The 25,577-nt window shown below is 48.0% G+C and overlaps 1 protein-coding gene across 1 annotated transcript in view; it reads left to right on the top strand.

Moving 5' to 3' along the window:
* Window positions 1-25,577, top strand: part of LOC147111397 (uncharacterized) — a 325,410-nt gene that overhangs the window by 69,975 nt on the left and 229,858 nt on the right. Inside the window, 1 exon segment of the mRNA XM_085999884.1 lies at window positions 19,164-19,244. Coding sequence (XP_085856010.1) covers window positions 19,164-19,244 — 81 coding nt within the window.

Below are 25,577 nucleotides of genomic sequence, written 5' to 3'. Positions count from 1 at the left end.
CTCTCTCCCCCGAGGTTCTCTCTCTCTCTCTCTCCCCGAGGTTCTCTCTCTCTCTCTCTCCCCTGAGGTTCTCTCTCTCTCTCTCTCCCTGAGGTTTCTCTCTCTCTCGTCTCTTCTCTCCCCGAGGTTCTTCTCTCTCTCTCTCTCCCCGAGGTTTCTCTCTCTCTCTCTCTCCCCGAGGTTCTCTCTCTCTCTCTCTCCCCGAGGTTCTCTCTCTCTCTCTCTCCCGAGGTTCTCTCTCTCTCTCTCTCCCCGAGGTTTTCTCTCTCTCTCTCTCTCCCCGAGGTTCTCTCTCTCTCTCTCTCCCCGAGGTTCTCTCTCTCTCTCTCTCCCTGAGGTTCTCTCTCTCTCTCTCTCCCCGAGGTTCTCTCTCTCTCTCTCTCCCCGAGGTTCTCTCTCTCTCTCTCTCCCCGAGGTTCTCTCTCTCTCTCTCTCCCCGAGGTTCTCTCTCTCTCTCTCTCCCCGAGGTTCTCTCTCTCTCTCTCTCCCCGAGGTTCTCTCTCTCTCTCTCTCCCCGAGGTTCTCTCTCTCTCTCTCTCCCCGAGGTTCTCTCTCTCTCTCTCTCCCTGAGGTTCTCTCTCTCTCTCTCTCCCCGAGGTTCTCTCTCTCTCTCTCTCCCTGAGGTTCTCTCTCTCTCTCTCCCCGAGGTTCTCTCTCTCTCTCTCCCCGAGGTTCTCTCTCTCTCTCTCCCCGAGGTTCTCTCTCTCTCTCTCTCCCCGAGGTTCTCTCTCTCTCTCTCTCCCCGAGGTTCTCTCTCTCTCTCTCTCCCCGAGGTTCTCTCTCTCTCTCTCCCGAGGTTCTCTCTCTCTCTCTCTCTCCCCGAGGTTCTTCTCTCTCCGTCTCTCTCTCTCTCCCCGAGGTTCTCTCTCTCTCTCTCTCCCGAGGTTCTCTCTCTCTCTCTCTCTCCCTGAGGTTCTCTCTCTCTCTCTCCCCGAGGTTCTCTCTCTCTCTCTCTCCCCGAGGTTCTCTCTCTCTCTCTCTCCCCGAGGTTCTCTCTCTCTCTCTCCCCGAGGTTCTCTCTCTCTCTCTCTCCCGAGGTTCTCTCTCTCTCTCTCTCCCCGAGGTTCTCTCTCTCTCTCTCTCCCGAGGTTCTCTCTCTCTCTCTCTCCCGAGGTTCTCTCTCTCTCTCCCCGAGGTTCTCTCTCTCTCTCCCCGAGGTTCTCTCTCTCTCTCTCTCCCCGAGGTTCTCTCTCTCTCTCTCTCCCCGAGGTTCTCTCTCTCTCTCTCTCCCCAGGTTCTCTCTCTCTCTCTCCCCAAGTTCTCTCTCTCTCTCTCTCCCCGAGGTTCTCTCTCTCTCTCTCTCTCCCGAGGTTCTCTCTCTCTCTCTCCCTGAGGTTCTCTCTCTCTCTCTCTCCCCAGGTTCTCTCTCTCTCTCTCTCCCCGAGGTTCTCTCTCTCTCTCTCTCTCTCTCTCTCTCTCCCCGAGGTTCTCTCTCTCTCTCTCTCCCTGAGGTTCTCTCTCTCTCTCTCTCCCAAGGTTCTCTCTCTCTCTCTCCCCGAGGTTCTCTCTCTCTCTCTCCCCGAGGTTCTCTCTCTCTCTCTCCCCGAGGTTCTCTCTCTCTCTCTCCCAGGTTCTCTCTCTCTCTCTCCGGTCTCTCTCTCTCTCCCCGAGGTTCTCTCTCTCTCTCTCTCTCCCTGAGGTTTCTCTCTCTCTCTCTCCCGAGGTTCTCTCTCTCTCTCTCTCTCCCCGAGGTTCTCTCTCTCTCTCTCTCCCTCCCGAGGTTCTCTCTCTCTCTCTCCCCGAGGTTCTCTCTCTCTCTCTCTCCCCGAGGTTCTCTCTCTCTCTCTCTCCCCTGAGGTTCTCTCTCTCTCTCTCTCCCGGGTTCTCTCTCTCTCTCTCTCCCGAGGTTCTCTCTCTCTCTCTCTCCCTGAGGTTCTCTCTCTCTCTCTCTCCCCGAGGTTCTCTCTCTCTCTCTCTCCCCGAGGTTCTCTGCTCTCTCTCTCCCGGTCTCTCTCTCTCTCTCTCTCCGAGGTTCTCTCTCTCTCTCTCTCTCCCGAGGTTCTCTCTCTCTCTCTCTCCCGAGGTTCTCTCTCTCTCTCTCTCTCCCCGAGGTTCTCTCTCTCTCTCTCTCCCCGAGGTCTCTCTCTCTCTCTCTCTCCCCGAGGTTCTCTCTCTCTCTCTCTCCCTGAGTTCTCTCTCTCTCTCTCTCTCCCGAGGTTCTCTCTCTCTCTCTCTCCCTGAGGTTCTCTCTCTCTCGTCTCTCCCCTGAGGTTCTCTCTCTCTCTCTCTCCCCGAGGTTCTCTCTCTCTCTCTCCCTGAGGTTCTCTCTCTCTCTCTCTCCCCGAGGTTCTCTCTCTCTCTCTCCCCGAGGTTCTCTCTCTCTCTCTCCCGAGGTTCTCTCTCTCTCTCCCGAGGTTCTCTCTCTCTCTCTCTCCCCGAGGTTCTCTCTCTCTCTCTCTCCCCGAGGTTCTCTCTCTCTCTCTCTCTCCCCGAGGTTCTCTCTCTCTCTCTCTCTCCCCGAGGTTCTCTCTCTCTCTCTCTCCCGAGGTTCTCTCTCTCTCTCTCTCCCCGAGGTTCTCTCTCTCTCTCTCCCCGAGGTTCTCTCTCTCTCTCCCGAGGTCTCTCTCTCTCTCTCCCGAGGTTCTCTCAGTTCAAATGCTTTATGGCATGAAAGTTTACAGAGAACCATATTGCCAAAGCTTACATAGCAAAAAGGTACAGTTTTCCAACATTCTGTAGGTGTCAATCGATTTGACATTTGTTGGGTACATACAATATTACTTTTAAACAATATTAATTTTAAACAGTCTTTGTACTTCATTTGGTACGTTCAATATTAATTTTAAACAGTCCTCAGGTTGTGACATGTTGTTACATATTTGGCCCCAAGGTATGGTCTGTCTCCTTCTCCTAGGACTAATCTCAATTTTGACAGATCATCCAATTCCTTGAAATCTGGGGTTGTTTGGCTTAGCTTGTTGAATAATATGTTTCTTGATGTGTTGAATTTTTCGCATTTTAGGAGGAAATGCATTTCTGTTTCAACCTCGCCAGCCAGACATTGATCGCATATTCTATTCTCTCTAGGCTGCCAGGATTTCTTGTATCTGCCTTTTTCAATTTCCAGTTGGTGGTCGCTTAGTCTGTACCTGGTGAGGGTCTGTCTCTGTTTTGTGTCTCTGATGGTCGTGAGGTAGTCTGCCAGTTTATATTCTCTTTTTAGGGCCCGGTAACATTCTAATCTGCTTTGGCTTTCGGTTATTTTGTTCCAATGTTCCAGGTAGGTTTCTTTGCATTTTTTAATGATTTGGTTCACTCGGATTGGTGTTTGGGCGGCTGTGTTGGTCTGGGGCTGGTCAGGGTCCGGCTGAGTACTTAGTTTCCGTAGCAGGCTGACTCAGGGGACTCTTTTCTGGGTTTAGCTCTTGGGTCTGAAAGGCTTTGAAATGAAGGGTGTCTGGGGAGCTAGATTGAGGTGATTTAGGAAGTTTAGTGCTCGTTTTTGGATGTTTATTATCAGTGGGGTATCTGCCTAGTTCGGCTCTGCATGCATTTGTTGGCGTTTTCCTTTGGGTGCGAAGGATGCTTCGGCAGAATTCTGCATGTAGGGCTTCTATTGTATGTTTTTCCCATTTAGTGTAGCTTTGGTGATTTAGCGGGCCCCATACTTCACTACCGTACAGTGCAATGGGCAGGATTATGCTGTCAAATATTTTGAGCCAGATTTTGATTGGGATTTGGATGTTGTAGAATTTTCTTTTTATTGCATATAGGGCTCTTCGGGCTTTTTCTTTTAGTGCATTCACTGCTATGCTGAAGCTCCCTGATGCTGTAATAGTTAGACCAAGGTAGGTGTAGCTCATAGTGTGTCCTATAGTGGTATCACTGAGGGTAAACTGGTATTTGTTTTCCTGACATCTGGCCTTTTTTGAAAAATCATGATGTTGTTTTCTTTAGATTTACTGTTAGAGCCCAATTTTGGCAGTATTTGTCGAGTAGGTCTAGTTGTTGCTGTAATCCCTGTTCTGTGGGAGACAGCAGAACCAGGTCGTCCGCATAGAACAGGGATTTCACTTCTCCATCTAGGAGACGGAGACCTGGTGACTCGCTTTGCTCCAGCATGTCTGCTAATTCATTTATGTATATGTTGAACAGGGTCGGGCTCAAATTGCAGCCCTGCGGACGCCTCTTCTCTGGGTGAAGAAATCGGTGCGTTTGTCTCCAATTTTGACCCCGCATTTGTTTTTCAGATACATTGATTTAATAAGGTCATAGACTTTGCCCCCTATTCCACATTGAAGGAGTTTATAATAGAGCCCTTCGTGCCATATAGAGTCAAAGGCTTTCTTGAAGTCGATGAAACAGGCGAATATTTTCCCATTTTTTGTTTGGTGTATATGTTTTTCAATGAGGGTGTGAAGGGTATAGATATGGTCGGCGGTGCGGTGTTTTGGAAGAAAGCCTATTTGGTTTTTTCTGAGGATATTATGTTTGTTAAGAAAATCAAGTAATCTACTATTTAGAATACTGCAGAATAACTTCCCTAGACAACTGTTGACACAGATGCCGCGGTAGTTATTTGGGTCTGATTTGTTTCCGCTTTTATATATGGGGGAGATTAGTCCTTGGCACCAGATATCGGGAAAACAGCCTGAACGTAATATGATGTTGAATAATTTGAGTACCGCACCCTGCATCTCCATATTGCTGAACTTGAGCATTTCATTTTTGATGTTGTCTGGGCCACAGGCTTTCTTTAGGTGGAGAGATTTTGTTTTGTGGCCATTTCTTTCCATGTGATTGGGGAGTCTAGAGGGTTTTGGTTGTCTTTGATTGTTGCTTCTAATGTGTGGAGTTTTTCTGTGACCTGATGTTGACTTGGGTTTGTTTCGTTTATTGGGATGTCTTTGTAGAGGTTTTCAAAATGTGTTCTCCAGATGTCGCCATCTTGGATTGGTAATGCTTGCAATTGTGTTGTACTCAGGTTATTCCACATTTCCCAGAATTGTTTTGGGTTGGTGGAGTTTTCAATTTCTTCTAGTATTTTGTGGGTATAGTTTGTGTTTTGTTCCTAATGGTGTGTTTATATCTTTTGAGGGTTTCATTGTATCTAGTACGTAGGTCGGATTGTTTGGTTGGCGATGCTTTTGGTTTGATATTTTTCTCAGGTCTTTTCTGGCATTTTTGCATTCGTGGTCAAACCATTTCTTATTTTATTTTGTCTTTGTGACTCTTCCTCTTCTGTTTCACGAGGTCGGCTTTTACAGCTGCCTCATGAAAGATCATATTTATATCCTCTATGGCCATGTTTACCCCATCTCTGTGATCTCATATAGATTTTCTTTAAATTTTGAAATTTTACTTGTGAGATCAGGTGAGATCAGGTTCTCTCTCTCTCTCTCTCCCCGAGGTTCTCTCTCTCTCTCTCTCTCTCCCCGATGTTCTCTCTCTCTCTCTCTCCCCGAGGTTCTCTCTCTCTCTCTCCCCGAGGTTCTCTCTCTCTCTCTCCCCGAGGTTCTCTCTCTCTCTCTCCCTGATGTTCTCTCTCTCTCTCTCCCCGAGGTTCTCTCTCTCTCTCTCTCCCCGAGGTTCTCTCTCTCTCTCTCTCCCCGAGGTTCTCTCTCTCTCTCTCCCCGAGGTTCTCTCTCTCTCTCTCTCCCCGAGGTTCTCTCTCTCTCTCTCTCCCCGAGGTTCTCTCTCTCTCTCTCTCCCCGAGGTTCTCTCTCTCTCTCTCTCTCTCTCTCTCCCCGAGGTTCTCTCTCTCTCTCTCTCCCCGAGGTTCTCTCTCTCTCTCTCTCTCCCCGAGGTTCTCTCTCTCTCTCTCTCCCCGAGGTTCTCTCTCTCTCTCTCTCCCCGAGGTTCTCTCTCTCTCTCTCCCCGAGGTTCTCTCTCTCTCTCTCCCCGAGGTTCTCTCTCTCTCTCTCCCCGAGGTTCTCTCTCTCTCTCTCTCCCCGAGGTTCTCTCTCTCTCTCTCTCCCCGAGGTTCTCTCTCTCTCTCTCTCCCCGAGGTTCTCTCTCTCTCTCTCTCCCCGAGGTTCTCTCTCTCTCTCTCTCCCCGAGGTTCTCTCTCTCTCTCTCTCCCCGAGGTTCTCTCTCTCTCTCTCTCTCTCCCCGAGGTTCTCTCTCTCTCTCTCTCCCCGAGGTTCTCTCTCTCTCTCTCTCTCCCCGAGGTTCTCTCTCTCTCTCTCTCCCCGAGGTTCTCTCTCTCTCTCTCTCCCGAGGTTCTCTCTCTCTCTCTCCCCGAGGTTCTCTCTCTCTCTCTCTTCCCCCCGAGGTTCTCAATTTTCAATTCAATTCAAATGCTTTATTGGCATGAAAGTTTACAGGGAACCATATTGCCAAAGCTTACATAACAAAAAGTACAGTTTTCCAACATTCTGTAGGTGTCAAACAATTTTGACCTTCGTTGGGTACAGACAATATTAATTTAAACAGTCGTTGACCCTCGTTGGGTACATTCGGTATTAATTTTTAAACAGTCGTTGGGTACATTCGGTATTGATTTAAACATTCTTACTGTTTATATATGCTATGGGTGTGCTTGTTAGTCCCTCACTGTTCCTCAGGTTGTGACATGTTGTTACATATTGGGCACCAAGGTATGGTCTGTCTCCTTCTCCCAGGGCTAATCTTAATTTTGACAGGTCATCCAAGTCTTTGAAATCTGGGTTGTTTGGCTGAGCTTGTCAAAAGATATGTTTCTTGTTTTGTTGAATTTTTCGCATTTTAGGAGGAAGTGCATCTCTGTCTCAACCTCGCCGGCCAGACATTGATCACATATTCTATTCTCTCTCGGCTGCCAGGATTTCTTGTATCTTCCTTTTTCAATTGCCAGTTGGTGGTCGCTTAGTCTGTATCTGGTGAGGGTCTGTCTCTGTTTTGTGTCTCTGATGGTCGAGAGATAGTCTGCCAGTTTATATTCTCTTTTTAGGGCCCGGTAACATTCTAATCTGCTTTGGCTTTTGGTTATTTTGTTCCAATGTTCCAGGTAGGTTTCTTTGCATTGTTTAATGATTTGGTTCACTCGGATTGGTGTTTGGAGGGCAGTGTTGGTCTGGGACTGGTCAGGGTCCGGCTGAGTAGGAGTACTTAGTTTCAGTAGCAGCTGACTCAGGGGACTCATTTCTGGGTTCAGCTCTTGGGTCTGGAGGGCTTTAAAATGAAGGGTGTCTGGGGAACTAGATTTGAGGTGATTTAGAAAGTTTAGTGCTCGTTTTTGGATGTTTATTATCAGTGGGTATCTGCCTAGTTCAGCTCTACATGCATTTGTTGGTGTTTTCCTTTGGGTGTGAAGAATGCTTCGGCAAAATTCTGCATGTAGGGCTTCTATTGTGTGTTTTTCCCATTTAGTGTAGCTATGGTGATTGAGTGGGCCCCATACTTCACTACCGTACAGCGCAATGGGCAGGATTATGCTGTCAAATATTTTGAGCCAGATTTTGATTGGAATTTGGATGTTGTAGAATTTTCTTTTTATTGCATATAGGGCTCTTCTGGCTTTTTCTTTTAGTGCATTCACTGCTATGCTGAAGCTCCCTGATGTTGTAATGGTTAGACCAAGGTAAGTGTAGCTCATAGTGTGTCCTATGATGGTATCACTGAGAGTAAACTGGTATTTGTTTTCCTGACATCTGGGCCTTTTTTGAAAAATCATGATGTTGGTTTTCTTTAGATTTACTGTCAGGGCCCAATTTTGGCAGTATTTGTCGAGTAGGTCTAATTGTTGCTGTAATCCTTGTTCTGTGGGAGACAGCAGAACCAGGTCGTCCGCATAGAACAGGGATTTCACTTCCCCATCTAGGAGACAGAGACCCGGTGACTCGCTTTGCTCCAGCATGTCTGCTAACTCATTTATGTATATGTTGAACAGGGTCGGGCTCAAATTGCAGCCCTGCCGGACGCCTCTTCTCTGGGTGAAGAAACCGGTGCGTTTGTCTCCAATTTTGACACCGCATTTATTTTTCAGATACATCGATTTAATAAGGTCATAGACTTTGCCCCCTATTCCACACTGAAGAAGTTTGTAATAGAGCCCTTCGTGCCAGATAGAGTCAAAAGCTTTCTTGAAGTCAATGAAACAAGCGAATATTTTCCCATTTTTTGTTTGGTGTATATGTTTTTCAATGAGAGTGTGAGGGGTATAGATATGGTCGGTGGTGCGGTGTTTTGGAAGAAAGCCTATTTGATTTTTTCTAAGGATATTATGTTTGTTAAGAAAGTCCAGTAATCTACTATTTAGAATACTGCAGAATAACTTCCCTAGACAACTGTTGACACAGATGCCATGGTAGTTATTTGGGTCTGATTTGTTTCCACTTTTATATATGGGAGAGATGAGTCCTTGGCACCAGATATTGGGAAAACAGCCTGAATGTAATATGATGTTGAATAACTTGAGTACAGCACCCTGCATCTCCATATTGCTGAACTTGAGCATTTCATTTTTGATGTTGTCTGGACCACAAGCTTTCTTTAGGTGGAGAGATTTTGTTTTTGTGGCCAGTTCTTTCCAAGTGATTGGGGAGTCTAGAGGGTTTTGGTTGTCTTTAATTGTTGCTTCTAATGTGTGGAGTTTTTCTGTGACATGATGTTGACTTGGGTTTGTTTCGTTTATTGGGATGTCTTTGTAGAGGTTTTCAAAATGTGTTCTCCAGATGTCGCCATCTTGGATTGGTAATGCTTGCAATTGTGTTGTACTCAGGTTATTCCACATATCCCAGAATTGATTTTGATTAATGGAGTTTTCAATTTCTTCGAGTCTTTTGTGGGTATAATTTTGTGTTTTGTTCCTAATGGTGTGTTTATATCTTTTGAGGGTCTCATTGTATCTAATACGTAGGTCTGGATTGTTTGGTTGGCGATGCTTTTGGTTTGATATTTTTCTCAGGTCTTTTCTGGCATTTTTGCATTCGTGATCAAACCATTTCTCATTATTTGTCTTTTGTAACGTTTCCTCTTCTGTTTCACAAGGTCGGCTTTTACAGCTGCCTCATGGAAGATCATATTTATATCATCTATGGCCATGTTTACACCGTCTCTGGTGATCTCATATAGATTTTCTTTAAATTTTGATATTTTTCTTGTGAGATCAGGTGAATTTAGTGCTGTGATGAATTTATCTCCACTGTCTGGGGCCCATCTGTATGTCTGGTTTATTTTATGGAGCTTACTGGGTTCCTTTTTTGTGTCTGTAGTTTGGGCAGAAAGGTTAAGGTACACATTTATTTGGTTATGGTCTGAGAGGGGGGATTGCTGCCTGACAGTGAATGCGTTGATATCGCAGGGGTCCAGGTCAGTGATTGTATAATCCACCACACTAGACCCAAGAGTTGAGGAATATGTGAGTCTCCCTAAGGAGCCCCCTCTGAACCTACCGTTAACTATGTACAGGCCTAAGGCTCGGCAGAGTTGCACTACCTCCCTAACGCTTTTATTTATTTCACAGTCAAGGTTGTTCCGATTTGCGATGGCTGGTGTGACATATAAAGGGGTCTGGCCAAACACATGGTTGTTGCCCTGTGGGTCTATGAAGTCAGGTTCACATCCGGTCCTTGCATTTAGGTCCCCACATATTATCACCTTTCCTTGGGCCTGGAAATGGCTGATTTCCATGTGGAGAGTATCAAATAACTCCTCTTCAAAATATGGCGATTCTATTGGAGGTATGTAGATCGCACATAAGTAGACATCTTTTTTTGCTATTCCTATATTTTTATCTAATTTTAGCCATACATGTGATTTCCCATGTTTTATCGGTGAGATGTGTTTGTCCAGTTCTCCTTTATACCACACCAAGATTCCCCCGGAGGTTCTGCCCTTGCGTGTTTTAGTGTTCTTTACTGAGGGCACAATGATTTCATGGTACATTGGAGGACAGTGGGTGGGCACGTCCTTTTGACACCATGTTTCTGTTAACACAATTATATCAATGTCTTTTATAGATTTTAGGAATTCAGGGTCTGTACTCTTCATCCCAAAAGTTGAAGAGCGGAGACCCTGGATATTCCAGCAGCTTATGTGGAAAGAACGCATTTATATAGTTCAAAAAACGAAATAAAATGGACCTATTTTGTGGGACGGGTGTGAAAACACTAGTTTATATAATGCTAAATGACGATTTAGTATAAATTCCATAAGGCATGCACTCTCTCCCTGAGGTTCTCTCTCCCTGAGGTTCTCTCTCTCTCTCTCTCCCCGAGGTTCTCTCTCTCTCTCTCCCCGAGGTTCTCTCTCTCCCTCTCCCTGAGGTTCTCTCTCTCTCCCCGAGGTTCTCTCTCTCCCTCTCCCTGAGGTTCTCTCTCTCTCTCTCCCCGAGGTTCTCTCTCTCCCTCTCCCTGAGGTTCTCTCTCTCTCTCCCTCTCCCTGAGGTTCTCTCTCTCTCTCTCCCCGAGGTTCTCTCTCTCTCTCTCTCCCCGAGGTTCTCTCTCTCTCTCCCTCTCCCTGAGGTTCTCTCTCTCTCTCTCCCCGAGGTTCTCTCTCTCCCTCTCCCTGAGGTTCTCTCTCTCTCCCTGAGGTTCTCTCTCTCTCTCTCTCCCTGAGGTTCTCTCTCTCTCCCTCTCCCCGAGGTTCTCTCTCTCTCTCTCTCCCTGAGGTTCTCTCTCTCTCCCCGAGGTTCTCTCTCTCTCTCTCTCCCCGAGGTTCTCTCTCTCTCTCTCCCTGAGGTTCTCTCTCTCTCTCTCCCCGAGGTTCTCTCTCTCTCTCTCCCCGAGGTTCTCTCTCTCTCTCTCCCTGAGGTTCTCTCTCTCTCTCTCCCCGAGGTTCTCTCTCTCTCTCTCTCCCCGAGGTTCTCTCTCTCTCTCTCTCCCTGAGGTTCTCTCTCTCTCTCTCTCTCCCCGAGGTTCTCTCTCTCTCTCTCTCCCTGAGGTTCTCTCTCTCTCTCTCTCTCCCTGAGGTTCTCTCTCTCTCTCTCTCCCTGAGGTTCTCTCTCTCTCTCTCCCCGAGGTTCTCTCTCTCTCTCTCCCCGAGGTTCTCTCTCTCTCTCTCCCCGAGGTTCTCTCTCTCTCTCTCCCCGAGGTTCTCTCAGTTCAAATGCTTTATTGGCATGAAAGTTTACAGAGAACCATATTGCCAAAGCTTACATAGCAAAAAGGTACAGTTTTCCAACATTCTGTAGGTGTCAATCGATTTGACATTTGTTGGGTATATACAATATTACTTTTAAACAATATTAATTTTAAACAGTCTTTCTACTTCATTTGGTACGTTCAATATTAATTTTAAACAGTCTTACTTTTAAACAGTCCTCAGGTTGTGACATGTTGTTACATATTTAGCCCCAAGGTATGGTCTGTCTCCTTCTCCTAGGACTAATCTCAATTTTGACAGATCATCCAATTCCTTGAAATCTGGGGTTGTTTGGCTTAGCTTGTTGAATAATATGTTTCTTGATGTGTTGAATTTTTCGCATTTTAGGAGGAAATGCATTTCTGTTTCAACCTCGCCAGCCAGACATTGATCGCATATTCTATTCTCTCTAGGCTGCCAGGATTTCTTGTATCTGCCTTTTTCAATTTCCAGTTGGTGGTCGCTTAGTCTGTACCTGGTGAGGGTCTGTCTCTGTTTTGTGTCTCTGATGGTCGTGAGGTAGTCTGCCAGTTTATATTCTCTTTTTAGGGCCCGGTAACATTCTAATCTGCTTTGGTTTTCGGTTATTTTGTTCCAATGTTCCAGGTAGGTTTCTTTGCATTGTTTAATGATTTGGTTCACTCGGATTGGTGTTTGGACGGCTGTGTTGGTCTGGGGCTGGTCAGGGTCCGGCTGAGTACTTAGTTTCAGTAGCAGCTGACTCAGGGGACTCTTTTCTGGGTTTAGCTCTTGGGTCTGAAAGGCTTTGAAATGAAGGGTGTCTGGGGAGCTAGATTTGAGGTGATTTAGGAAGTTTAGTGCTCGTTTTTGGATGTTTATTATCAGTGGGTATCTGCCTAGTTCGGCTCTGCATGCATTTGTTGGCGTTTTTCTTTGGGTGCGAAGGATGCTTCGGCAGAATTCTGCATGTAGGGCTTCTATTGTGTGTTTTTCCCATTTAGTGTAGCTTTGGTGATTTAGCGGGCCCCATACTTCACTACCGTACAGTGCAATGGGCAGGATTATGCTGTCAAAAATTTTGAGCCAGATTTTGATTGGGATTTGGATGTTGTAGAATTTTCTTTTTATTGCATATAGGGCTCTTCGGGCTTTTTCTTTTAGTGCATTCACTGCTATGCTGAAGCTCCCTGATGCTGTAATAGTTAGACCAAGGTAGGTGTAGCTCATAGTGTGTTCTATAGTGGTATCACTGAGGGTAAACTGGTATTTGTTTTCCTGACATCTGGGTCTTTTCTGAAAAATCATGATGTTGGTTTTCTTTAGATTTACTGTTAGAGCCCAATTTTGGCAGTATTTGTCGAGTAGGTCTAGTTGTTGCTGTAATCCCACCGAGGTTCTCTCTCTCTCTCTCTCCCCGAGGTTCTCTCTCTCTCTCTCTCTCCCCGAGGTTCTCTCTCTCTCTCTCTCCCCGAGGTTCTCTCTCTCTCTCTCTCCCTGAGGTTCTCTCTCTCTCTCTCTCCCCGAGGTTCTCTCTCTCCCTCTCCCTGAGGTTCTCTCTCTCTCCCTGAGGTTCTCTCTCTCTCTCTCTCCCTGAGGTTCTCTCTCTCTCTCTCTCCCTGAGGTTCTCTCTCTCTCTCTCTCCCCGAGGTTCTCTCTCTCTCCCTCTCCCCGAGGTTCTCTCTCTCTCTCTCTCCCTGAGGTTCTCTCTCTCTCTCTCCCTGAGGTTCTCTCTCTCTCCCTCTCCCCGAGGTTCTCTCTCTCTCTCTCTCCCTGAGGTTCTCTCTCTCTCTCTCCCTGAGGTTCTCTCTCTCTCTCTCCCGAGGTTCTCTCTCTCTCTCTCTCCCTGAGGTTCTCTCTCTCTCTCTCCCCGAGGTTCTCTCTCTCTCTCTCCCCGAGGTTCTCTCTCTCTCTCTCTCCCTGAGGTTCTCTCTCTCTCTCTCCCCGAGGTTCTCTCTCTCTCTCTCTCTCCCCGAGGTTCTCTCTCTCTCTCTCTCCCCGAGGTTCTCTCTCTCTCTCTCTCCCTGAGGTTCTCTCTCTCTCTCTCTCCCCGAGGTTCTCTCTCTCTCTCTCTCTCCCCGAGGTTCTCTTTCTCTCTCTCTCCCCGAGGTTCTCTCTCTCTCTCTCCCTGAGGTTCTCTCTCTCTCTCTCTCCCTGAGGTTCTCTCTCTCTCTCTCTCCCCGAGGTTCTCTCTCTCTCTCTCTCCCCGAGGTTCTCTCTCTCTCTCTCCCTGAGGTTCTCTCTCTCTCTCTCCCTGAGGTTCTCTCTCTCTCTCTCTCCCCGAGGTTCTCTCTCTCTCTCTCCCCGAGGTTCTCTCTCTCTCTCTCTCCCTGAGGTTCTCTCTCTCCCTCTCCCTGAGGTTTGTTTGGAAATGATGAAAAGGAAGAAATTACAAATGTAAAGAAAACCAAGGAATTATTTTGTCCATTGTCATTTTTGTACTGCTTTTTTTCTACAGTGGATGTTTTGACTGAGTAAGTAGGAGCCAATGCTGGCTGGACCATACCACAATCCCACTTAATATGAATGAACTGTGCTCGGCCCACAACCACAGACCAACCACTCTGTGCCCTCTCAGCTTTACTCTGCTCTTCGGGTCAGTTCGTGGTCTGCTTTCAAATGAACACTAAGTCTAACATTATTCTCTGTGAATCAAAAATCCCTGCTTGGTGAATTATCTCAGTGCCGTGATCCAGCACCACTCACCAGCCTTGTATGAAAGGGTAGATTTTATGAATTAGAGCGCTGCTGCAGAACCTCGCAGGGTGGGGCAGCATACTGGGGTAACAGCAGAGACTCGGGCAGCTTAAAGTAAGAACAAAAGAAAGACTTGCATTTCTATAGCGCCTTTCACTGCCTCAGAAACATAGAAACATAGAAGATAGGAGCAGGAGTAGGCCATTCAGCCCCTCGAGCCTGCTCCGCCATTCAATGCAATCATGGCTGATCATCCAAATTCAGTACCCTGTCCCTGCTTTCTCCCCATACCACTTGATCCCTTTAGGCTTAAGAAATATATCCAACTCCTTCTTGAATATATTTAATGTATTGGCCTCTACTGCCTTCTGTGGTAGAGAATTCCACAGGTTCACCACTCTCTGGGTGAAGAAATTCCTCCTCATTTCTGTCCTAAATGGCCTACCCCTTATCCTTAGACTGTGACCCCTGGTTCTGGACTCCCCGGCCATCGGGAACATCCTTCCTGCATCTAGTCTGTCCAGTCCTGTCAAAATTTTATAAGTTTCAATGAGATCCCCTCTCCTTCTAAACTCCAGCGAGTACAAGGCCAATCGACTCAATCTCTCCTCATACGTCATTCCTGCCATCCCAGGTATCAGCCTGGTGAATCTTCGCTGAACTCCTTCCATGGCAAGAACATCCTTCCTCAGATAAGGCGACCAAAACTGCACACAATACTCAAGATGTGGTCTCACCAAGGCCCTGTATAACTGCAGCAAGACATCCTTGTTCCTGTACTCAAACCCTCTCGCTACGAAGGCCAACATACCATTTGCCTTCTTAACCGCCTGCTGCACCTGCATGCTTACCTTCAGCGACTGGTGCACAAGGACACCCAGGTCTCGTTGCACTTCCCCTTCTCCCAATCTATTGCCATCCAGATAATCTGCCTTCTTGTTTTTGCCACTAAAATGGATAACCTCACATTTATCCACATTATATTGCATCTGCCATGCTTCTGCCCAATCACCCAACCTGTCCAAATCATCCTGGAGTTTCTCGGCATCCTCCTCACAGCACACATGCCCACCCAGCTTTCTATCATCTGCAAATTTGGAGATATTACATCTAGTTCCCTTGTTTAGATCATTAATATATATTGTGAATAGCTGGGGTCCAAGGACCGATCCCTGCGGTACCCCACTAGTCACTGCCTGCCACTCGGAAAAAGACCCATTTATTCCAACTCTTTGCTTTCTGTCTGCCAACCAGTTTTCTATCGAAGTCAATACCTTGCCCCCAATCCCATGTGCCTTAACCTTACATGCTAATCTCTTATGCGGGACCTTATCGAAAGCCTTCTGAAAGTCCAAATACACCACATCCACTGGTTCTCCCTTATCTATTTTACCAGTTACATCCTCAAAAAATTCCAGTAGATTAGTCAAGCATGATTTACCTTTTGTAAATCCATGTTGTCTTTGTCCGATCCTGTCACTGTTTTCCAAGTGTTCTGCTATTACATCTTTTATAATGGACTCTAGCATTTTCCCCACTACCGATGTCAGGCTTACTGGTCTGTAATTCCCTGTTTTCTCTCTGCCACCTTTTTTGAACAGTGGGGTAACATTAGCTACCCTCCAATCCATGGGTACTGTTCCAGATTCCATCGAATGCTGGAAGATGATCAGCAAAGCATCAACTATTTCTAGGGCCACTTCCTTAAGTACCCTAGGATGTAGATTATCAGGCCCTGGGGATTTATCGGCCTTCAATCCCATCAATTTCCCTAACACCATTTCCCTATAAATACTGATTTCTTTCAGTTCCTCCCTTTCACCAGACCTATGTTCCCCGACATCTTTGGGAGATTATTTGTGTCCTCCTTTGTGAAGACAGAACCAAAATATGTATTTAATTGGTCTGCCATTTCTTTGTTCCCCATTATAAATTCCCCTGATTCTGACTGCAAGGGACATACGCTTGACTTCACCAATCCTTTTCTCTTCACATACCTATAAAAGCTTTTACAGTCAGTTTTTATGTTCCCTGAAAGGTTACTCTCATATTCTATTTTCCCCTTTTTAATTAATCCCTTTGTCCTCCTTTGTTGAATCCTAAACTGCTCCCAATCCTCAGGTTTACTGCTTTTTCTGGCCAATTTATATGTCCTCTCCTTGGATCTTATGCTATCCCTAATTTCCCTTGTTAGCCACGGTTGAGTCACCTTTTTTGTTTTATTTTTATGCCAAACTGGGATGAACAAATTCTGTAGTTAATCCATGCGGTCTTTGAATGTTTGCCATTGACTATCCACCGTCAACCCTTTGAGTGACATTCCCCAATCAATCCTACCCAATTCGCGCCTCAGACCATCGTAGTTTCCTTTATTTAAATTTAGGACCCTAGTCTCTGAGTCGACTACTTCATTCTCCATCTTAATGAAGAATTCGATCATATTATGATCGCTCCGACCCAAGGGGCCTCGTATAACAAGATTGCTAATTAATCCTTTCTCGTTACATAATACCCAGTCTAAGATGGCCTGATCTCTGGTTGGTTCCTCGACATATTGATCCAGGAAACCATCTCTTAAACACTCCAGGAATTCCTCCTCCACAGTATTGTTACTAATTTGGTTAGCCCAATCTATATGTAGATTAACGTCACCCATGATGACTGCTGTGCCCTTATTGCACGCTTCTCTAATTTCCCTTTTAATGCCATCCCCAACCTCCGCATTACTGTTTAGAGGTCTATATACCACTCCCACTAACGTTTTCTGCCCCTTGGTATTTCTCAGTTCTACCCATACAGATTCCACATCATCAGAGCTAATATCCTTCCTTACAATTGTGTTAATCCCTTCTTTAACCAGCAATGCTACCCCACCTCCCTTTCCTTTTTGCCTATCTTTCCTGAATATTGAATACCCCTGGATGTAGAGTTCCCAGACTTGGCCACCCTGGAGCCATGTTTCCGTAATCCCAATCAAATCATATTTGTTTACCTCTATTTGCGCAGCTAATTCATCCACCTTATTACGAATGCTCCTCGCATTAAGACACAAAGCCTTCAGGCTTGTTTTTTTAACGCTCTTAGACCTTTTAGATTTATTATTTACCTTGACCATGTTTGATTTAAACCGTTGATTTCTCTGACTGCCACTTTTGTTTTTCTCCTTCCTATCTTTTGCTTTTATCCTTGTTTCCCTTTCCTCTGTCCCCCTGCTCAGGTTCCCAACCCCCTGCCATTTTAGTTTAAATCCTCCCCCAGAGCACTAGCAAACACTCCCCCTAGGACATCGGTCCCAGTCCTGCCCAGGTGCAAACCGTCCGGTTTGAACTGGTCCCACCTCCCCCAGAACCGGTTCCAATGTCCCAGGAACTTGAATCCCTCCCCCTTGCACCATTCCTCTAGCCACGTATTCATCTGAAATATCCTTCTATTTCTACTCTGACTAGCACGTGGCACTGGTAGCAATCCTGAGATTACTGCCTTTGATGTCCTATATTTTAATTTACCTCCTAACTCCCTATATTCCACTTTTAGGACCTCACCCTGCTTTTTTACCTATATCGTTGGTACCTATATGCACCACGACAACTGACTGTTCACCCTCCCCTTCCAAGATGTTCTGCAGCCACTCTGAGACATCCTTGACCCTTGCATCAGGACATCCCAAAGTGCTTCACAGCCAATAACGATATTTGTGTAAGGCGCAGGTTAGAGCAGAGACCTGGGAAGAGTGGGCGTGGTATTGGATAGAGTTGGCCAGCCGGCACGAGCAGGGTATGGGAACCAATCCTGGCATCAGGTGGGTGCGAGGCCCCTTTGAAACTGGACCGTCGGCTTAATGTAAATTAGCATAAACTGTCCCCTGGCAGATCACCGTGAAGCGGACATTAATCCCGTGTGATCAGGAGGGGACCGAGATGCTGTATAAATGCGAGTTTGTTCTTATTATTAATAACTCTTCTGTCTGTATTGCAGTCAGTTACTGCACTCAATTATAATCATCGAATCACAGAACAGTACAGCACAGAAGGAGGCCATTCGACCCATCGAGTCTGCGCCGTCTCTTTCGAAGAGCAACCCAGTCAGTCCCACTCTCCTCGCTCTTTCCCCACATCCCTGCAATTTTATCTCCTTCAAGTATTTATCCAGTTCCCTTTTCCCTGTGTCCACCGTCCTATCAGGCAGCGCATTCCAAATCCTGACCGCTCGCTGCATAAAAAAGTTTTTCCTCATGTCGCCTCTGGTTCTTTTCCCAATCACCTTAAATCTGTGTCCCCTCGTTCTCGACCCTTCAGCCACTGGAAACAGTTTCTCTTTATTTACACTTTCTAAACCCTTCATGATTTTAAACACCTCTATCAAATCTCCTCTTAGCCTTGCCTGCTCCAAGGAGAGCAACCCCAGCTTCTCCAGTCTCTCCACATAACTGTAATCCCTCATCCCTGGAACCATTCTAGTAAATCGCTTCTGCACCCTGTCCAAGGCCTTCCCGTCCTTCCTACAGTGTGTTGCCTTTTGTACCATGTAGTGTGAACGGTCTCTCCTCATTTTTCCTACCAAAATATTTCACCTCACACTTCTCTACGTTGAATTTCATCTGCCACATGTCCACCCATTCCACTCAGTTATTACAGTAACTTCAGCTAATCTCTGGAGTTCATCTGTCATTTTATTTATTTTACACAATATCTAATTAATTATGCAGCATCCTTGTTTTCCGCACTCTCCCTTGTGACTGGTATAATTGATGTGTCTGAAGTGTGTGTGGCTATAGTGGTGTTGTGGGACCAGCGATGGGTCAGGACTAATGAGATCTACCTTCACATACAAACACAACGAAGCAACTCACCCAAAGTATCATCAACGTGGAAGGAATGGAATGGATTAGAGCCAGGCCGTTCAGGGGTGATGTCAGGAAGCACGTCTTCACACAAAGGGTGGTGGAAATCTGGAACTCTCTCCCCCAAAAAGCTGTTGAGGCTGGGGGTCAATTGGAGCTTTCAAAACTGAGATTAATAGATTTTTGTTAGGTGAGGGTATTAGGGGTTACGGAACCAAGGCAGGTAGATGGAGTTCAGATACAGATCAGCCATGATCTAATTGAATGGAGGAACATGCTTGAGGGGATGAGTGGCCTCCTCCTGTTCCAATGTACCAGAGATGGGTTTCGATGGGAGAGTTAATGTACCAGAGGTGTTTCCGACACTATTTGGGCACGGGATGTTGGCCCCCTAAATTGGACCTCTTTGCGCCCGTATTTCACCCCTCACATTTCTCTCTCTCTAGCCTAACTCCATATAACTCTGAACTGCACATGTTATTTTTCTGTCTCTGGGTTGATGTAACAGTGTTTCTCCTCCTAGTTTTTGCAAAGTGCTCTGCGATGACTTAAACGATTGCAAATGAAAAATGTGAAACATTTGTCGAACACAATCAGATTATTGACCGTTTCGTTAAATATCTGTTGAGTCACATCCTGTTTTCACTTTTTGTTTCTTCTGCAGGGTGGAAAGTCTTACTCTGGACCCTGTAATGGGAGAGACTGCAGTGCAGGATGCCAGTGTTTCCCGGAGAAAGGAGCAAGAGTGAGTACACACAGTGGAACTTCTACATGTATCAGGCTGCAGGAATGTTTACATGAATACTGATTGGATGGACATTGTCTTGTCCTTCTCTATCCCCCTCACAAGAGTTTCAGGCGATAGTTTTGTGAGTATGTGCTGGCCGCCAGGAACCTCACACAGTCACTTGACATATTAGGAAATCGCGGCACGCTGCTTGATAGGTGCTGGTAGTGGAATAGACGCCTCACTGTGGGATAGACGCCTCACTGTGGGATAGACTCCTCACTGTGGGACAGACTCCTCACTGTGGGACAGACTCCTCACTGTGGGAGAGACTCCTCACTGTGGGATAGACTCCTCACTGTGGGAGAGACTCCTCACTGTGGGATAGACGCCTCACTGTGGGAGAGACTCCTCACTGTGGGATAGACGCCTCACTGTGGGAGAGACTCCTCATTGTGGGATAGACTCCTCACTGTGGGATAGACTCCTCACTGTGGGATAGACGCCTCACTGTGGGATAGACTCCTCACTGTGGGACAGACTCCTCACTGTGGGACAGACTCCTCACTGTGGGATAGACTCCTCACTGTGGGATAGGCTCCTCACTGTGGGAGAGACTCCTCACTGTGAGACAGACTCCTCACTGTGGGAGAGATTCTTCACTGTGGGACAGACTCCTCACTGTGGGAGAGACTCTTCACTGTGGGACAGACTCCTCACTGTGGGAGAGACTCCTCACTGTGGGACAGACTCCTCACTGTGGGACAGACTCCTCACTGTGGGACAGACTCCTCACTGTGGGACAGACTCCTCACTGTGGGACAGACTCCTCACTGTGGGACAGACTCCTCACTGTGGGAGAGATTCTTCACTGTGGGAGAGACTCCTCACTGTGGGAGAGACTCCTCACTGTGGGACAGACTCCTCACTGTGGGAGAGACTCCTCACTGTGGGACAGACTCCTCACTGTGGGAGAGACTCCTCACTGTGGGACAGACTCCTCACTGTGGGACAGACTCCTCACTGTGGGACAGACTCCTCACTGTGGGAGAGACTCCTCACTGTGGGATAGACTCCTCACTGTGGGACAGACTCTTCACTGTGGGAGAGACTCCTCACTGTGGGAGAGACTCCTCACTGTGGGAGAGACTCCTCACTGTGGGACAGACTCCTCACTGTGGGAGAGACACCTCACTGTGGGACAGACTCCTCACTGTGGGAGAGACTCCTCACTGTGGGAGAGACTCCTCACTGTGGGGCAGACTCCTCACTGTGGGACAGACTCCTCACTGTGGGACAGACTCCTCACTGTGGGGCAGACTCCTCACTGTGGGACAGACTCCTCACTGTGGGAGAGACTCCTCACTGTGGGAGAGACTCCTCACTGTGGGGCAGACTCCTCACTGTGGGACAGACTCCTCACTGTGGGACAGACTCCTCACTGTGGGGCAGACTCCTCACTGTGGGACAGACTCCTCACTGTGGGAGAGACTCCTCACTGTGGGAGAGACTCCTCACTGTGGGACAGACTCCTCACTGTGGGACAGACTCCTCACTGTGGGAGAGACTCCTCACTGTGGGACAGACTCCTCACTGTGGGAGAGACTCCTCACTGTGGGAGAGACTCCTCACTGTGGGAGAGACTCCTCACTGTGGGACAGACTCCTCACTGTGGGAGAGACTCCTCACTGTGGGAGAGACTCCTCACTGTGGGAGAGACTCCTCACTGTGGGAGAGACTCCTCACTGTGGGAGAGACTCCTCACTGTGGGACAGACTCCTCACTGTGGGAGAGACTCCTCACTGTGGGACAGACTCCTCACTGTGGGAGAGACGCCTCACTGTGGGACAGACGCCTCACTGTGGGACAGACTCCTCACTGTGGGACAGACTCCTCACTGTGGGAGAGACTCCTCACTGTGGGACAGACTCCTCACTGTGGGACAGACTCCTCACTGTGGGACAGACTCCTCACTGTGGGAGAGACTCCTCACTGTGGGAGAGACTCCTCACTGTGGGAGAGACTCCTCACTGTGGGAGAGACTCCTCACTGTGGGATAGACGCCTCACTGTGGGAGAGACTCTTCACTGTGGGACAGACTCCTCACTGTGGGACAGACTCCTCACTGTGGGAGAGACTCCTCACTGTGGGAGAGACTCCTCACTGTGGGACAGACTCCTCACTGTGGGACAGACTCCTCACTGTGGGGCAGACTCCTCACTGTGGGACAGACTCCTCACTGTGGGAGAGACTCCTCACTGTGGGACAGACTCTTCACTGTGGGACAGACTCCTCACTGTGGGAGAGACTCCTCACTGTGGGACAGACTCCTCACTGTGGGACAGACTCTTCACTGTGGGACAGACTCCTCACTGTGGGACAGACTCCTCACTGTGGGACAGACTCTTCACTGTGGGACAGACTCCTCACTGTGGGAGAGACTCCTCACTGTGGGATAGACTCCTCACTGTGGGACAGACTCCTCACTGTGGGAGAGACTCCTCACTGTGGGACAGACTCCTCACTGTGGGAGAGACTCCTCACTGTGGGAGAGACTCCTCACTGTGGGACAAACTCCTCACTGTGGGAGAGACTCCTCACTGTGGGACAGACTCCTCACTGTGGGAGAGACTCCTCACTGTGGGAGGGACTCTTCACTGTGGGACAAACTCCTCACTGTGGGACAGACTCCTCACTGTGGGACAGACTCCTCACTGTGGGACAGACTCCTCACTGTGGGACAGACTCCTCACTGTGGGATCAACCCCGGCTGTGATCCAAGCACCATTAATGATTAATGGGTTGATGCTCAGAATAGAACAGGTAGCCCTGCCAACCTATTATTACAACCGGTCATTTCTAGGTGGTTTCTGGTCTGTTTCATCATTCCTAGAGTAGGCCAGAACCTTAAAGGTTAAGAGCAGCTTCCACTATTTTAGAAAGCACCAGTGTGTGGGCAACAGGGGGTGTGAGGACAGTAATCAAACACTTAGATTTGGCGCCTTATTTGAGAAGGGATAACAGCATCAGGTCTCCTCCAGTGCTTGGGGCTGCCTTGTTACAGTGGAGAACGAGTCTGTTATGTTACGTTAGGTTAGGTTGATTGGCTATGATAAATTGACCCTTAGTGTTAGGGGGATTAAATACGTGGGGTTACGGGGATCGGGTGGGATATGTGTCGGTGCAGGCTCGATGGGCCGAAATGGCCTCTATCTGCACTGTGGGGTTTCTGTGATTCTGTGATTCTGTTTGTCAGCTCCACAACTTGAGCGGTTATTATTCATTATTAAAGCATTACACAGCCGAGAGCTCACTGAGTCACTGTGACAGGGTTCTGAAGAGGAACAAGTGTAATTTTACAAACTAGCTCTCCCAGCGTGGAGCCTCACATGTCAGGGGAGCGCGCCAGGAGTTTGAGGGCTACACTCCCCGGGATTTTCTATCCATGGGCTTTGGTGAGATTGTCCCGAGGCAGTTCATGGTGCAGATATGTACACTTTGTGTGTTCAAACTGTTTTGAATCTGTTACGAAATGGCCAGGCTGTATTCCAGAGGCCTTATCACATCATAGAGAAGATTTGGAGATAAATCGGAATATAAAAGTATTTACTATCCCAACCCCATGACAACACGGCTACACACATGACCTAATGAGTACTGATGGAAATAAACATTTGTGATGACTGACCATGTCCCGTCACCAGAATGAGTCTGATTTTAAGGGATTCATCCTCCCAAGCAGAATTTCCCAGCACTGGCTCACTAAGAGGTTTGAGAATTGTTTTGATACAGATACTGAATTCATATTTCAACCTGATCATTTAATCCAGTCACTCAAATGTCAAATGGGCCCATTTGGCTGTTTTACAAGAGGCAGAAATATTGGGCTCTGAAATAGCACATGAAGTAAAGTCTTAAAGTATCGTGATAACCTCTATGTCAATCGTATTGAGGTTCATTGTTATCTTTCCAGTATTGAGATGGTAAATGTAGGATTAGGGGTTGGAATTCCACCCACTCAACTCCAGAAAGCCAATTCTCTGCAGGGTAGGTCCTGGTTGGACAATCAATGGGAAGCCCACCAGTGCTTGTGTGCTGGTTAAATTCCGGCACTACCCCTGCGCATGCTCAGAGGGCCTTAAGCCGTGGCTCTGACGAGCAGCTTCTAAGGGGTTTGGACAGGTCCCAGTTTGGAGAGAGTTTACATTCTGTCAGGCAAAGCGATAGAGTTCCCAGCAGTTTGCTTTAGAGACTCTGAAACACAGTGATGGCTTTCCGTGTCTGCCGTGGCTCAGTGGGCAGCACTCTCCCCTCTGAGTCAGAAGGTTGTGGGTTCAAGTCCCACTCCAGAGACTTGAGCACAAAAATCCAGGCTGATACTCCAATGCAGTACTGAGGGAGCCTCCGCTGCACTGTCGGAGGTGCCGTCTTTCGGATGAGACGTTAAACCGAGGCCCCGTCTGCTCACTCAGGTGGACGTAAACAATCCTACGCCACTATTTCGAAGAAGAGCAAGGGAGTTCTCCCCGGTGTCCTTGGCCAATATGTACCCCTCAACCAACACCACTTAAAATAAAAGATGATCCGGTCATTTATCTCATTGCTGTTTGTGGGAGCTTGCTGTGCGCAAATTGGCTGCTGCATTTCCTACATTACAACAGTGACTCCACTTCATTGGCTGTAAAGCACTTTGGGCTGGCCTGAGGCACCATATGAATGCAAGTCTTCTTTCTGACCCAAACATAGACTCTAGGAACTTGCTTCCATTGATGGAAGTGTTTATTGTTGCCAGAAAAACAGAAGTTGTCGGAGCAAAGGCTTTGAAGTGGGGGCGAAATTTGCCTCCGGGGGGCGTTAACGGGGCGCAAAGGGCTTATCGCCTGGGGGGGCGGGGGCACTAATAGCGCCTGCCGAGAAATTTGGCGGGGCGCTACTGAGGCGCTAACCGATAGCGCGGCATGCCCGCTGGTAGCGCCCTGGGCCGCTGCGCTGCCAGCGATGACATCATCGCCAAGTGACACGATCCCTTAGCGCCCCGTGGCAGAAATTCAGCCACGCCCCTGCGAGGCTGCCGCAGGCGATGTCAGCAATATCGGGCCACACACTGCTGGCGGGACGGTAATTAAAGGGGCCCTCTTGGCGGCCCTTGGCGTGGTCCGTGGACGCCATCGCACCGTTCAGCACCGCACCTGGTGGGCTAGTGGAGGCCCTCAAACTGCCTGCAGAGCTCGCAGCGGCCCTCCCCTTTAACGGAAGGGGAGGGGCACTGAAACGCATTAGCGCTACGTGGAGCGGCTGCATAACGCTCCGGCGCTACCGCGCTTTGCGCCCCAGGCATTGCCGGGGCGGTAATCCCAATTTAGCAGCCGGGACGGTACTCTCATGTCGGGCGCTAAATTCGGTTACCGCCCTCAAACGGGCGTAACCAAATTTTGCCCCAATATGTTGACCTGATGTCCCATCTCCCCACTACCTTAAATGAGAAGCTAATGCAGTTCAAGTATATACAAATGGAGACAGGGACATGAGATGAACAGGCCATCTGTCCCTATCTCTGTAACCTCCTCCAGCCCCACAACCCTCTGAGATTTCTGCGCTCCTCCAATTCTGGCCTCTTGAGCATCCCCGATTTTCATGGCTCCACCATTGGCCCTAAGCTCTGGAAATCTCTCCCTACCTCTCTACCTCTCTTTCCTCCTTTAAGATGCCCTAATATCACCTTATGTGGCTCGGTGTCAAATTTTGTTTGATAATCGCTCCTCTGAAGCACCTTGGGACGTTTTACTATGTTAAAGGCGCTATATAAATGCAAGTTGTTGTTGTTGTGTTCTGTCCCAAGGACGGCTCCTAACTCAAGTCGCCGCACAAGATTCTTGAGCCAGTCGCTGAGGACGAGCAGCTGAGGTGGTTTCCTGTTGCCTTCCTCACGGTTTCTATCTTCGGAGAACCTTCTCCTGGGTTAAAGGTTAAAGAGACCCACCCACCCTTCACAATGGGCGGGGGGGGGAACCCACACTCATCGGACACAAGTTTCCCCACTGTGGGTCAAGCCAGTCTTCAGAGTCAAAGCTCCAGTCTCCACTCACTGGGGCTTTGAACCCAACATTTCCGACTCAGAGGCAGGAATAGTACCCCTGATCCCATGGTCACTCCGAGATGGGGAGTACCCCTGATCCCGTGGTCACTCCGAGATGGGGAGTATCCCTGAGCCAGCGGTCACTCCGAGACGGGGAGTATCCCTGATCCCATGGTCACTCTGAGATGGGGAGTACCCCTGAGCCAGCGGTCACTCCGAGATGGGGAGTATCCCTGATCCCGTGGTCACTCCGAGATGGGGAGTATCCCTGATCC

Source organism: Somniosus microcephalus, chromosome 10 (assembly GCF_052327205.1).
Source record: "Somniosus microcephalus isolate GS21.2 chromosome 10, FLI_Smic_1.0, whole genome shotgun sequence".
Lineage (NCBI taxonomy): Eukaryota > Metazoa > Chordata > Chondrichthyes > Squaliformes > Somniosidae > Somniosus > Somniosus microcephalus.
This window is presented reverse-complemented; position numbering and strand designations above follow the sequence as displayed.